General features: G+C 39.4%; 3 protein-coding genes across 3 annotated transcripts in view; 2 read left to right on the plus strand and 1 right to left on the minus strand.

Moving 5' to 3' along the window:
* Nucleotides 1-93: 93 nt before the first annotated feature.
* LOC117291778 lies at nt 94-2213 on the minus strand. Its single transcript, XM_033773682.1, has 2 exons — nt 1536-2213; nt 94-434 (listed from the first exon to the last, which is right to left on the minus strand). The coding sequence occupies exons 1-2, from the start codon at nt 1827-1829 to the stop codon at nt 243-245; spliced, it is 486 nt and encodes a 161-aa protein (XP_033629573.1). The 5' UTR covers nt 1830-2213; the 3' UTR covers nt 94-242.
* Nucleotides 2214-2977: 764 nt separating this feature from the next.
* On the plus strand, nt 2978-7838 carry LOC117291295 (histone H3.v1-like). Its single transcript, XM_033772930.1, has 8 exons — nt 2978-3117; nt 3709-3870; nt 4703-4771; nt 4890-4922; nt 5537-5649; nt 5751-5785; nt 6207-7330; nt 7739-7838. The coding sequence occupies exons 1-8, from the start codon at nt 2978-2980 to the stop codon at nt 7836-7838; spliced, it is 1776 nt and encodes a 591-aa protein (XP_033628821.1).
* Nucleotides 7839-9440: 1602 nt separating this feature from the next.
* LOC117291430 (SH3 and multiple ankyrin repeat domains protein 1-like) overlaps nt 9441-14286 on the plus strand; it is a 69076-nt gene continuing 64230 nt past the window's right edge. The window contains exon 1 of the mRNA XM_033773103.1: nt 9441-9555. The gene's annotated coding sequence lies outside the window, so the exon portion shown is untranslated. The remainder of the gene's footprint in view (nt 9556-14286) is intronic.

Below are 14286 nucleotides of genomic sequence, written 5' to 3' on the forward strand. Positions count from 1 at the left end.
GTAGGTCTAACAGTAAAAAACACTCAACAAAACCTAACAAAACTTTTTTATTTTTTATGAATGAACATAATCCAGTTTCCAAAAGTGTTTGAATTAGAATTTTTTTCAAAAAAGAGAGAGTTTAAAACAAGACAAGTAACAGTGTGTAGGATTTGAAACAAGTAACAGTGTATTTCAAAAAGTGAAAACAAATATTTTTAAAAAATGTACAAACTCCTTCTCAATTCGAAGTCTTTGGAAATCTACTTGATATATCTCCACTTGACGAGATCTGCCGGCGGGATTCCCGTTCTGCGCTTCTTGTTGTCTGTCACACGTGAGAAGAAGAATCCACAAGTTGGCTTGGCCAGGGTGGCAAAGGGGGCAACGGAATTGGTCTTTATCCCTCCTTCTTGGAGGCAGTGGGTGAGAGGTTGTGGTGATTCATACGGTATCTAATATGAAACAGATTTTGTGACAAATATTAAGTTGAGTTTCGGATGAAATAAGGCTTGTTTGGTTTGTAGCTTGAACGTGTAGTTTTTGAGAAGGTAGTTTCACACTCAATACTAAAAGACTTAAGACCTTTTTTAGGCATCTGAAAGCACACAAATTCGTGCAACAAAAGTGTGTTTTTTTGGGGGGTGCAACTTCGATGACTAATTGAGTCCAAATTTCACAGAGATTTTCTTCTATGCATATGTTAGGATAGGCCTGCACCAAGTGAGAATACAGGTATTTGACAATTGTCGAAGGTGTCCAGTGCCTGTCTGCAAGAAAAGCACCACGAAAATTTCGCCTCGTTGGCGCCTCAATACAAACATGAAATCGTGTGCAATTTCGACACCATTGTAAACAGAAAATAGGTTGGTGTGGGAGTTGATTTGAACCTGAAGGGCATGTCTTATTGGGTTAAAGGGGAGTTCCAAGTAATAATTCCACTATTTGAAGGTTGGAAACTAAGGTTATGTCAACTGTTTGACTTTGAGACACGAAACGCAATACCTCCCACGAGGGGAACAGTCTCTTTGTCTGCTTAAGTAAGGCTGGAGCGAAGGGTGTTGTTGTCAAAATAATTGCAATCATACTTATTGTGAAAATCCTTATATAATCTGAGATTTCTTTATAAATCTGAGCTAAGTTGTTCTTCAAACCTTGAAAAATTTTGTAGTATTTTTTTGTGGTATGGGAATAGTAGATGAATAGTATGTGAAATCAAAGTATCGTGTTTTGTATACTTTTTCTCTGCACCAGGGGCCAATTTCTTACACTACAGCAGAAAATACTGCTCAGCAATTTTCTCTGCTAAGTAAAAATTGAATGGAGAACAGTCACAACAATGTAAACTGGTTTAACATTGGTTGGCAACCTATTCCTGTTAAGCAATACTTTTTTGTGTTAAGCAAGTTTTGGGTGGAACCAGTCACAACAATGTAAACTTTATGTACAATGTTGTCTGGTAACCTTTTCTGTTAAACAGTATTTGTTTGTTTGTGCTAAGCAATGTTTGTGTTAAAAAGTTACAGGCTCTGTGAAAGGGTCGGCATTGGATTTACCTCAGATGTTGGGCTTGGTCCTCTTAAGTTCGGCCACATCATGCTGTTCACCGGAGACGACGAGACACCGACCCCAGCTAGTGGGTCACTCATGTTCAGATGACGGGAGTACTTGCTTCCACCACGCATCCCACCGCTCCTCCGGGCCGGCTGCCCTCCCGTGATATACGCGTGCCAGAAGGCCGGGTTAGGGAGGTTGGACTGCCCGTACTTCTCACCCGGTGGAAAGGCAGCTTCCTTGGAATCCCCGTAGTAATGTTGGTTGATGAGCCCCTGGTAGCCGGAGTTAGGCATGGTGGATAGTTGGTGGTTTGAACTGACACTTCTTGGTTGGGAAAGGTGGCGTTGGTGTAGCTGATAACTCTACCAGGTTCTTGTGACAGAGGTGTACATGTATGTGCCGCCTACAATCAAACACAACATGCACACACGACCAACCCTACAAAAAACAAGTACCGAAAACGTCTCCAGATGCTATCTTGTCTGAAACTTCTCAGTTGGAACCGTTGGTAGAATCCTCTGTAGTTGATGAAGAAGCTACAAGATTTTTCTCCTGATTTTTGGTCCAAAAAATCACTAAGTGTGGCAACGAAGTTGGTTAAAGCTTCGCTCTCGACACACGCTGTCTGACAAACTGATCCGTTGACAGTAGCGCACTAGTTGCTAACGTGATGTAACGACAAGACAACTTATTGTACTGTATTGATTATGCGTCAATCATCGTGTATGCGTACCTCCTAGAGAGTGAGGTGAAGCGAACACACGCACAGAACGAACTGTACACAAAGTTACATTGTGACGAAACAGGAAAACATAGATTGGTCTTTTGCCTGTGCGCAAACTCTTTACGCATGCAAGCAAGCGTCAAGGCCACTCTTTCTATGGTGGCATTGCTTCAAAAAGTTTGTATACATGTACAGAGCGATACATGTGTAAGTTATTCACAGAATTGGCAGGAACTCTTATAAGAGAAATGAAAATTGTCTGAAAAGTTTGGTAATCCTTGTCTAATTTTTCAATTCCACACACACACAAAAGTAAATGACCGCGGTGTCTAGGCTAGGTTCGGCACTGTGTAAATTTCATTCACAAAAAAACGCGCAACCGTACGCGCAACGCTCTTGTTGTTACCCCCCGTTCACTACGTCATCAAAGCATGGGTCAAAATGACGCGCAGTGGGTAAAGCCACGCCCACATATGTAAGACAATGATATGCAAATGAGTTGTGAACGCGCCAAGTTCAGTTGTTGTTTGTGTTGACAAAAATTTGCCGTTTTGTGGTAGAGCACTTGACATACACCAACCACTGCAGGGCATTAGGGTGGAGTTTTCTGCTCTCGTCTACGTCCACTTTTAGGGCAGGCTTTCTTGTTTCGTCTGAGAATCCTTGGTCTCGTTTGCCGTTATCTGCGGCATTGCGAATGGGGATCCTGCAGTCGCGATGGCTCAAGCAGGCGTGGAGGACGTCCGTGGTTCACATCCACCACCAAGCATTGACATCATAGACGTATCTCGAACAGTCCAGTCCACTGATCTGTTTACTCCGTACAGGGAGCCAAGAGTAACACTGCCTACTATCGGGTGAGTTCTTATTCACTTAAAGCTTGTCGATTCTCCATTAGGGGGCCTTTGGCATAGGCATACGCCTAGATCTCTGTTAGTTATAGTCATTCCAGCCCCTACATTATGTCATCAGCCATAGTCCTTCTAAGTTCTAGTTTATACACAACATCCCAACCCGCTTTTTGATTTGTTTTTCGCTCCCTGTTTGTCTTGTTTCCTTGTTTCTAGTGTGTCTGTGTAGGCTGTCTTCTACAAGTCTTGGCTTGATCCGACAGCCTCTTTATTTGGTTATAGATTAACTTTTTTTCCCCTCCATCCTCTGTGCTTATTATTTTGCTGTTGGTGTAATATTGTATTTACGTTATATCTTAAGAAGAGTATGAAGTAGAAGTTGCATTGATTTTATTTTAATTTTAGTTTTAAATTGAAGAACAAAACTACGCTAAAACTTTGGACAACATAGCTACCGACATTCCCATACTCTTATCCCAGTCAGTTTAATCCTTATTTTAATTCTCATTCTCAATTTAATTCTTAGAAAAATCAGAAGAAAATTCAGTCATTTTCCGGCAAACATTATTGTCGGTGATCATCATCTTTTCCCAACAGAGAGTTCCAGCAAAACGCTCTTCCGTTCGGCGGTAAATACTGGGGTGGACCCTTGACGGAGTACGGTGGGATAGGCGACCTGTCATTCCGTAGTCGACAGCGAGTGAGAGACTTAGAAGTTACACGAAGTCACAGGCATTACAGAAGTGGATTCAGTCAATAGTAAGGATGTTTCTAATGAGCGACTGTGGCTGCGACTCGACCATTGGCATTACAATAAGCGGCTGCAGCCATAGCCACCAATTCGGACATTAAAACCACCTACACCTGTGACTTAAACATTTTGATCGAAGTCATTGTTTTCTAGGCCCTTTTCATAGAGCTGCTTAAGCACAAACATATGCTAAGCACAACAAAATATGCTTACCAGCATTAGGATACCAGCCAAACTACTAGGTCACTTGTACCATGGCTGGTATCCTGGTTATTTTTGCGTTGCAGAAACATGTTAAGCAATCATTTCTGCTCTATGAAATTGGGCCCATAGCTCTGCTTTCCTGCAAGCACAAAAACTTGCTACGCACATAATAGTATTGCTTAGCAGAAATAGGTTAGACCAAACCTACATTAAGTTTTAATTGCTTGTGGTTGGTGCCACACTAAACTTTTGCCTAGCAAAGTGATTCGTCAAGCAGTATTTTCTGTTTAACGGCTTTATGAAATAAAAACCCAGTTATAATGCTTTGTGAACATGTGCAAAACTCCGCGGTAACAAAGCCAAGAAATTAAATCTTGGGTTTGAGTAATGGGATACTTATATGAACCTCATCCTCGTAATTAATTTGAACATTAATTTTTTCTGGGGAAAAACGGGCTGCTAGAGAGACACATATTTTGACTTAACAATTCTCGAGTCAGCTGAGGCCTTATGTACTTGTTTACTGCACTGTAACTTGTTTCAATGATGCCACGATTGTAAGATTTTAGTTTAAAACGTTTTACTACATTAAACTTTTGTGAAAAGCTGCTTCTTTCTCCTTTTCCTTCTGTTCAGCCTGACGGATATTCAGCCGTATCGACGAACAGAACTTCATCTCAGCGAGTGTCGTCTCAATGACCAAATGTGAGTCTTCTTTATGCAATCTCTATAAAATACGAACATTATAAAAAGGCAAGTTTTAAGGAAATGCTCATTCTTGTTTTTATAATTGTTATTTCTTTGTATATTTGTTCTTTTATAGACTACCTGCTCCTTTACAAGCAGATATCAGCAGGTACGTTTACCATGTAAAGTCGTTGATTTTAAGATTGAACGAATTTGTCACCAATCGGCATTATTTTGAAAATACCAAAAAAGACTCAAACTGCACAAGACAGTGGTGTTACAACCACTTTGGGGGTTAGAGGGGTTTGAGCTCAGAGCTTTTGATTAAATTCAATTAAAATCAATTCATTTGATCATCGTTGTGAAAACATATTAAATTCGTTTTCCATTGTACAGCATCTAAAAAAAAGTACAATAAAACTACACCAAGAGACACTAAAATCCACAACACGAAGTTTATTATATATAAATTGAGTAGAGTGGCCATTCCATCGGGTATGGTATCAGGGGTGGATTTCACAAAGGTAGTCCTAACTTAGGACTAGTCCTAGGCAATGCTAAGAGATAGGACCAGTCCTAAGTTAGGATGAGTTACTGGTCCTAACTTAGGACCAGTGCTATCTCTTAGCATTGCCTAGGACTAGTCCTAAGTTAGGACTACCTTTGTGAAATCCACCCCAGGCCTATTGTTCACTGTCTTTATGATACAAACTCCTTCGAAACTTTCACGGCTTATTTGATGATTGACAATGTTGTACCTGTTTTCCCTTCTTCATCTTTGAGATTGACCTGGCAGCGCGAGCACCCATGGCCGGACAGCCGAGCGTACGGGACTCACCACTCTATCTTCGAAGTTTTCCCGCCCGTCAAACCAGAACTTCCGCTAACAGAAAAAGGTTTGCGCCAAATTTGATTATTGGTACTTTACATTAAGCATACTTGATAACACTTATTGACAGTGATAATAACCAAACCTATGTTTTTCCATTATTTTCAGAACCGCATCATAACTACAGAAGCCGAAATGCGCAGGTAAGTGCAGCAAATGGAACTCCGGGAGTCCAAGAATTAATTCAACTGACAATTATTGTTCAGAAAATCCATGACCACGTCCTTTGGTAAAGGACTCGAAAGTCATTGTTAACACTGCTGTTGCAGCCACTGGTGTACCGTGTCCGAAGTTGCCTCATTCAGAAAAACAAATTATCAGTGTTTCGCTTTACATTCATATGCTGTTGGTACCCCTGAAATAAAACATTTTCTATGAATATACTAGTATACGAGTTTTACCTCCTTCTGTTCTGCATCAAAAAACAACTTATATCTTTGTGTTACATTTGGAAGAAAAGAGATATTCTCAATATCAAACATAATGATTCCATAAGATTCAGTTTCTCTTTTTTAAATCTCACAATTTGTTTACTTTTTCATTTCACTCATTTTTACAACGAAGCCGCTCGTGAAAGCAACACAGAAAGCGCTACTGGAGCTAAGCAGGAAACTCTACCAGTCTACACTCTACCAAGATTCATACCTCAATTATTGTAAACCGCGCCAAAACTCTAGCACGACAGCCTCACTATTGCCACGACAACCGGGACAGCTTCAGCCACACCAACCTAAGGATGACATTTCAGATACTATTACGTCATCTACCCCACTCGCGAAGTCAGACTCTTCAGAGAAAGACGAAGAGAATGAAGAAGACGAAGAACAAACGGGTGATCAAGAGGAATGTCTTAGCGGGGACGAGGAGGAAAATGAAGAGGATGGCAATGGGGAGGAGGGCGAGACCAATGACGTCAGCTCCGATGAAGTCACCACAGATGACGACCCTCAAACCCCCGAGACCACTATTCGTCACTTCGAGATCACACCCAACAAACAAATGACAGGCATTGGGCCGTGTTGGCCTCCCGGCTCAAGCTACGTCATCGAAAACATCAATGGGGCCCAGATGTTGGAGCGAAGGGACATCGTCTGTTGCCATAGCAACGCCACGCCCTTGGGAGAGAAGAAGCAGCAACAGCTGATGTCTGCAAGACGAAGACTATCAAAACGATATGAGGAAATCGTTGCTGGGAGTAAAAACACTGGGAGCTCATCGTCCTTAGTTGCCAATTTGAAGTCAAAAGACGCCATCTTGAAACAGAAGTTGCAGCAATTGCTGGTTCCTAACCCACTCAATCAAACACAAGAGCCAACTTTACAGACCAATCACATCACCGCACCCCTGCCTGGTGCAGACCGTGACGTCACAACTGGAACTGCCTTAAGACTGCCAGCACTTCACAGCAGTCAGAAACTTGACTCCTATTCTCCCTTTCTCATCCCAACAAGCTACCACGACAGGCTAAGAAAACTGAACAGTTTACCCTGGTCACCGTACCACCGCGGCACAGACGTGCAAACAGAACCCACCATTGAAAAGAGCCTCCTCGCACCACCAGGAGTGACGTGGAAGGGGAAAACCCAGCTAGTTCTTCCCCCAGCTCCGCTAGCTGACTGCCTGTCATCATCTGGAACCCGAGTTCCTCATAAACTGGGGTTGAGATACAAAAGTGAAGCTCACAAACGGTAAGGTCAAATTCTGGTTTCCTCACATTAACAGTTGGCCCTAAATGCTAAACTCAGTCACTTTTATATTTGTCAACAATAATCGGTAGCAATGATTTAGCCGGTAACCTTTTCTTCTTTGTTACAGTAAAATGTTACCGAGGGAAAGCGGACTTTTGTTTGCTATTTATGCAGGGAAATGTGTATTTATGTAAAAGTGTATTTCATAGCCCCAAACCAAAATCATTTGAAAGCTTGTGGTGGGCGTTGGCAACAAAATAATTTGCTTGCACCGTTGCTTTCCTTATGGCCTTTCTGCTTGCACGAAACAGTGAAGAATCAAGTGCCTTTTGGTGTTTATTTTCACAGCTCTGTGTCATAAAACTGAAATTACAATCCGTATCTGTTATTGATCTTTCTTGTTGATAGGTACCACCTAATGCACCCGGACATTGTACCAGATCTGAGAACCAAAGAAGGGAAAAAATACTTCTTTTGCGGTTTCCACTCCTCCGTTTTCAGAGGGTAGTTTATCACAAGAGGGCGCTCTACTATGTTCATCAGAGTGAAAGTGGACATTAAAACACACGAGAGGGCGCGATTTTCAGACATCAACATACACTTTTTATATGAAACTTATGTACATCATCAAAGTATAGGCCGATATCGTGTTTGCTAAAGTTCATTGTCCGAATGTTTGTCTTTGAAAAAATTACAGTTCACAAAACAAAACATTACATTTTGGACATTTTTTGCACATGCACTCGAGCACAGGCTCTTTTATAAACTATTAATCACATTTTCTGCAGTTGGACACCCTAGGCTATAGGTCGATGACATTGTTTGGTACAGGTAATTTCTTAGCAAAATGTTTGCTAAAGATTCACAACTGCAGTCTCGAACACTCATCGTTTGATGCTTTGAAAAAAAATGTCTAGTCGTTTCGTTTATATCCTCGCAAATTAATGTTTGACACTTCAGCAGTATTAAAAGGGCATAACATTAATTTGTCTTACATTCTGTAAGCTGTTTCTTAAAAACTTCGGGAATCTAGTTGTTGTTTTTTGGTTTTTCAGCCACTCTCTGGATTTCAGTATGTCCTGCTATAGTCGGCAGACTGTTTTAGATAATCATTTTTTTATCGACTACAAAAAATGTTGTTACATTCCGCAGCTATGATTTCGGTATTTTAAAAACAGTTATAAAATCCAAACCGGTTACGATAGTCATTTCTGGCGTGCCTTCATTGTTCAGTGTTTCAATTTCATTTCGTTTCCTTATTATTTTTTCCAAAGCGAATTGAGATAATACAAATTATCTTCCTTTAAAACATTACTAAACCCAAGGGACCGGATGTTGTGAAATTCATGAGCTTGGAGACAATAGCATTTGTGAAAATTAGTTCATGAAATGAAGTAAATGACTATGAGGAAACGGATATTTGGGCTGGAATTGTCGAGAAAGATGTCTCAGCACTGGACTCGAGGGAACATGCAGACTTGAAATACATTATTTCCAAGGACCTCCATCACGAAACCCAGACCGTACCGTCAAAACCACATGCTCACCCCGTTCCTCCTGCCGGTGCCGGCCCCGCACACACGCACGTACGTCAGCGGCTCCCGTCGAATCGATCCAGGTACCGCTGTGCCCTTTAATGTTTTTGAGTTAAAACTTTTTTGTCTGGTTTTGATTAATTGTTTTCTTTTGCCAATTGGGAGGGTTTTATCATTTTGTTTCTTCTGGATGGGTTGCTATAAAGAGTAGCCATAGGAATTCACCATGGTTCGGTTGAGTTTGACTTGACCCGTTCCCAGCGAAATCCCGCCGATGCCTTTTGGTTTTGGACCATCCAGAACCGCCACTGTCTGAGTTTGACTGTATGTTACAAAAGTAATGCCGGAAAACAGTATAAACTGTTCCAAACTGATTACCAACAAAACCAACCTATTGTGTATAAAAAAATATTATAAATTTGTTTGTATGGTCTCACGCCCGACCCCTTTATGAGAGTTCCAAACGCCACCCCTCTGGTAAAGTAATAGCCTTGAATTTCTGTGTGGTGAGTGTAAACGGTCATTCGGTTTAACGTTTGTGCACACTGTATTTTGTGATTGCGTGTTGAGAATTGTTCGCTGAACTTTGTGTGGAGTATAGTATTGTTGGTTTCCTGTCAAAAGTTTGCACGCAACATAACCCGTTACAAGTTTTTATTCTGGACATTTTAACTGACTGTTATCAAGCCGGTAAGTGTTGTCATTTCGTTCATATGATTTACGACCACCATCTTTCTTGTTATAATAAAAACTTATTTCGAACAGTCACTTTTTGAACGGTAAACAATTGATTGAACGTTAATTCTGTGTTGTGTTGTGCGTTAGGTTCAAATGTATTGCCATGCAAATGTACCTTAACCAGTTGTGGTATGGATTCGAAGTAGAGTTGGTGTTATTTCTTTCCACTTTGACTAAAACTGTTTAAAATTGAATTCCTTGTTCCTAATAAATGTATAAGACTAAGCTAAAAATATAAATTTAGTGGTTAATTTAAACATTTTGGGGAGTAACTTTAATGCTCAAAGAAAAATACGAACCCGTTCGCCAGTTTTCACTTTAGTACTAGTTTTTAGTAGTATAAAATACAGTGGATGTCGGACACTTCGTACCTTTGCCACTTCGTACCCTGGACACTTCATACCTTCGGGACACTTCGTACCGTACCCAAATTGGTCACTTCGTACCGTGGGCGGGGTACGAAGTGACCATCAGATAAGTCACTTCGTACCGTCAGCCGAGTAGTATACGTCTGGGTTTTATTGCTCTGCTTTTTGAACTGATTGAAGAAGTTAAATTTGGATGGAGAAGAGTTTGTGAAGATTTTGATACTTCTGAATTACTTTTGTCAAAGACTATTCTTCACAATTTTAAACCTCGACATACGCATATATAAAACAAAACATGTGAAAGTTTGAGCTCAATCGGTCGTCGAAGTTGCAAGATAATAATGAAAGAAAAAACACCCTTGTCGCACCATGGTCACACAAAGTTGTGTGCGTTCAGATGCTTGATTTCGAGACCTCAAATTCTAAATCTGAGGTCTCGAAATCAAATTGGTGAAAATTACTTCTTTCTGGAAAACTACATCACTTCAGAGGGAGCTGTAATCAAGAAAGGTTTTATGATGATAATTATTTTGAGTAATTACCAATAGTTTCCACTGCCTTTGATAATCCTGTTAAAGGCATTGGACACTACTACTCAAAATTATTATCAGCATAAAACCCCACCTGGTAAAGAGTTATGGGGAGAGGTTGATAGTATAAAACATTGTGAGAAACGGCTCCCTCTGAAGTGACGTAGTTTTCGAGAAAGAATTAATTTTCCACGAATTTGATTTCGAGACCTCATAAGTTTAGAATTTGAGGTCTCGAAATCAAGCATCTGAAAGCACACAACTTCACGTGACAATGATGTTTTTTCTTTCATAGTTATCTCGCAACTCCGACGACCAATCGAGCTCAAATTATCACAGGATTGTTATTTTATGCATATATGTTGAGATACATCAAGTGAGAAGACTGCTCTTTGACAACTACCAATAGTGTCCAGTGTCTTTAATAAATACTTTTACTACGCTCACTTTCATTTACAATTAAATGTAGTAACTAGTTTATAAAATATTCAGTCATCAATCAACATCAATAAATACATTACCCAGGATTATATTTATTAAATGAAAATTACTGCCGGGAGTCGTGAATTACTTGGTTAGTCCCAACATTCTCTGAGGGGTTCCAGAGTATTGTCACTATGATGGCAGGGCATGATTTGGGATTTGTATCCCTAGACTTACTTTTACTCTGTTTTCTTTTCTTCTTTTTTCCTCAGAAAATTAAGACTGTTTTATTAATAATCAGGCCTGAAAAGTATAAAGATAATAGTGTAATATCTATAGTGTAGTTCAGGTCTTTAATACAGTTATAATACTTGATAACAATGTTCAGCAAGTTTCATGCCTGTTTTCCCACGGTAGGGCTATAGTTGACTTGCAATGATCGTAGATCAAGAATTACAATCATCGCAACTGTAGTTGACCTAGTAAGCTTGGGCGCTTTTTGTCGTCTTAAAACTAAAAATAAACTTACATCCTCACTGCAGATTTCAATTTTTGTTTTATTAAAGGACCACAGGGCCGCCCCAGTTACTGGGTTTATGGTAAGCTAACAGTGCCGTATTCGTTAACTGTGTTTTCACTTGAGATCATCTTATCTTGGGGAAAAAGTAATTGAGTTAAAGTTGATGGTTTAATCATGTTGATACATAGGCCTACATCTCATTTTTATCTTACGGTTCATCATGGTTAAAATGGGCTAGTCCATCTAACTCATGTTTTGATACATGTATCTTTGAAGTGTTGGTTCTATTCCAAGTCAAGGTTCTGAACAAAAAGTGTTTCATAGTTGTAACCCAGGTGTAAATATAGGGACCTACATGTATTAAGAGGACTGAGAGAGATTTGTGTTGGATTAACCTGCTATCACTAATTTAAAAGTAGCTTGAGATTGTACACTCCAGAGGGAGTTGAGAACGTTTTAGGAATGGTCTTTAGTAATGCATGGTGAACAAAAAAGGTAAAGTAATAATAGCTGTAAAAGCACCTAGGCTACTAAATAAGCTTACTTCCCCATTTTACAATTAGGAGATGCCATTCATTGTGTCAATTTTTATAAAACATTTGCTTGCTTTATTTTCATGGATTGAATAGTTCTAAATACTGACAGTCTGAATATCACACTCTAAACCAGACAGAATTATGACACATTTGTTTAACCGCACGACTAGTACCGGTACTTAGAATTATGTACGTAATGGGCACATGCTTCATGATGCAAAACCAATGTTGTGACGATAACATTCTATAACCTAAAACCACAGAGGAGGGCAGAAGTCTAATTTCCCCCCTCCATGTTTTAAACCATGTACCTCTGCTATCCTCCATTGCCCTCTCTATACAAAAAGTGACTGGTTCAGCGAAAAGAAGAATGCTGCTCTTCTATATGATGACTACGTGGGAAAAAATTCATATGAAAGGGAAAATCACTGATCTGTGTCAATATTTCTTTGTTGAGCCACTACGAGGGCGCACAGAAATGTCTATCATACACTCTCTGTACTTCGAATAGTGGGTCCTTCGTGGTGGAGCATTGTATTTGGTTGTTGACTGTATTGTGAAGCATCCATACATAACCTGCCTACACATTACATACCATGGCAACCTAACTTTGCTGTGGATCACTCGAATGTATTCAAGAACTCAAATGAACCCAGGACACCCACAGTGTTTTCCATGGTGCCCTGTGCTTTGCAGTAGTTTCCCAATATTTTGCACATATTTCCTAATACAAGTTTACATTTTCCTCAGACATTTTTAAAGAGGAAAATCACTGTGCCCCTTCGTATTGAAAAATGTGAGACGGAGTAGAACCATAGTCAGAACTGATTTGTGTCAAATACTCTGACACTGGAGTCTGGACACTATTGGTATTTGTCAAAGATCAGTCTTCTCACTTGGTGTATCTGAAAATCTCAATTGCATAAAATAACAAACCTGTGAAAATTTGAGCTCAATTGGTCGTCAAAGTTGCGAGATAATAATGAAAGAAAAAACACCCTTGTCACACCAAGTTGTGTGCTTTTAGATGGTTGATTTTGAGACCTCAAATTCTAAATCTGAGGTCTCGAAAAATTAATGGAAAATTACTGTCACTTCAACTATGTCACTTCAGAGGGAGCTGTTTCTCACAATGTTTTATACTATCAACCTCTCCCCATTACTCATCACCAAGAAAAATTAGCAATAGTGTCCACCGCCTTTAATGTCACCACCTCTTTTCAGAATAATTTGAAAGACCAACTGTTAAACAAAAATTCAATTTTTAAGCTTTGCATGGTGTGCAAAAATGAAACAAATTTTATTACACAAAATTAACCATTAGCCTGTGGAAAGGCCTACTTACATGTTTGACTAAACAACAATCTTTTCCATTGAATTCAAATAAGTTAAACTTCAACCTACATGTAGTCTATGATAAACTTAGTGTCTGCCTTCGAAAGCCAACAACAATCCTATAAATAAAAGTATCTTATCTACATAAATCTACACAATAGACCAGTATTGCCTTGTAACAAGGTTGTTCCGGTGGCAACGCCCACTTTAAACAAGAGATAGTATCATCTTATTTTGGAGTTGGTTCTGGACATGGTTCTGGACAATCACAATGTCCTTGTGTACATGTGTAGAATAAGGAGTAATGACCACTAAGTCACTCTGCCTTTTATATGTTTTTGTTGTTGATACTGTTTGTACTAGTTAGTACATGTAGGTAATTACGAGCCCCCCATCCACTTTGCACAATAGTCCTTGCTCTATACACAAACAGCATATCAAGGACGTAACAGCTTACATAAATTTGTTTATGGCTCAAATGAAATAAATTACTGGTATGCTAACTGCATCCAAAGAGTTATACAATACAAGGATACAATTCATGTTCATATTGTATTGTAAACAATTTTGTACAACCTACACACAACTTCTAGAAGGAACATTTGGAATTGTAAATGGTATTGTTGCGACTCTTGAGCAAAAACGAAGGCCATGACCACAATAGTATCTGAACTTAAAGACTTTTTAAAATTCATTTATCTTTTGGGGGCAAAAACAATCTGGGCTTTGAGCAGTGTCTTTGAAGGAGGAAAACAAGACCCTTTGCATTTTCATTAGTTTTTGTTTTATATAAATTATATAAATTGTACAATTAATTGTCAAGAATCACTAAATAAAATTGCTATTACTCCAGTGGAGAGTAGTAACTTTAATAATTGACTACAGTGTACAATGTACATAAATACAGTTATTGTAAGTTGATTGTTTATTGCATTAAAGTATACCCTACCCATCACCTCAGATAAAGTTAA

Source organism: Asterias rubens, chromosome 6 (assembly GCF_902459465.1).
Source record: "Asterias rubens chromosome 6, eAstRub1.3, whole genome shotgun sequence".
NCBI lineage: Eukaryota > Metazoa > Echinodermata > Asteroidea > Forcipulatida > Asteriidae > Asterias > Asterias rubens.

What these genes read in the sequence shown, in the direction of transcription:
- LOC117291778 (XM_033773682.1), bottom strand. Translation starts at nt 1,829, where the DNA reads ATGCCTAACTCCGGCTACCAGGGGCTCATCAACCAACATTACTACGGG. An exon ending in GACCAAGCCCAACATCTGAG is followed by an intron (nt 435 to 1,535) that starts GTAAATCCAATG and finishes GTTTCATATTAG; the next exon opens with ATACCGTATGAATCACCACA.
- LOC117291295 (XM_033772930.1), top strand. Translation starts at nt 2,978, where the DNA reads ATGGCTCAAGCAGGCGTGGAGGACGTCCGTGGTTCACATCCACCACCA. An exon ending in ACTTCCGCTAACAGAAAAAG is followed by an intron (nt 5,650 to 5,750) that starts GTTTGCGCCAAA and finishes CATTATTTTCAG; the next exon opens with AACCGCATCATAACTACAGA. An exon ending in ACAGAAGCCGAAATGCGCAG is followed by an intron (nt 5,786 to 6,206) that starts GTAAGTGCAGCA and finishes TTTACAACGAAG; the next exon opens with CCGCTCGTGAAAGCAACACA.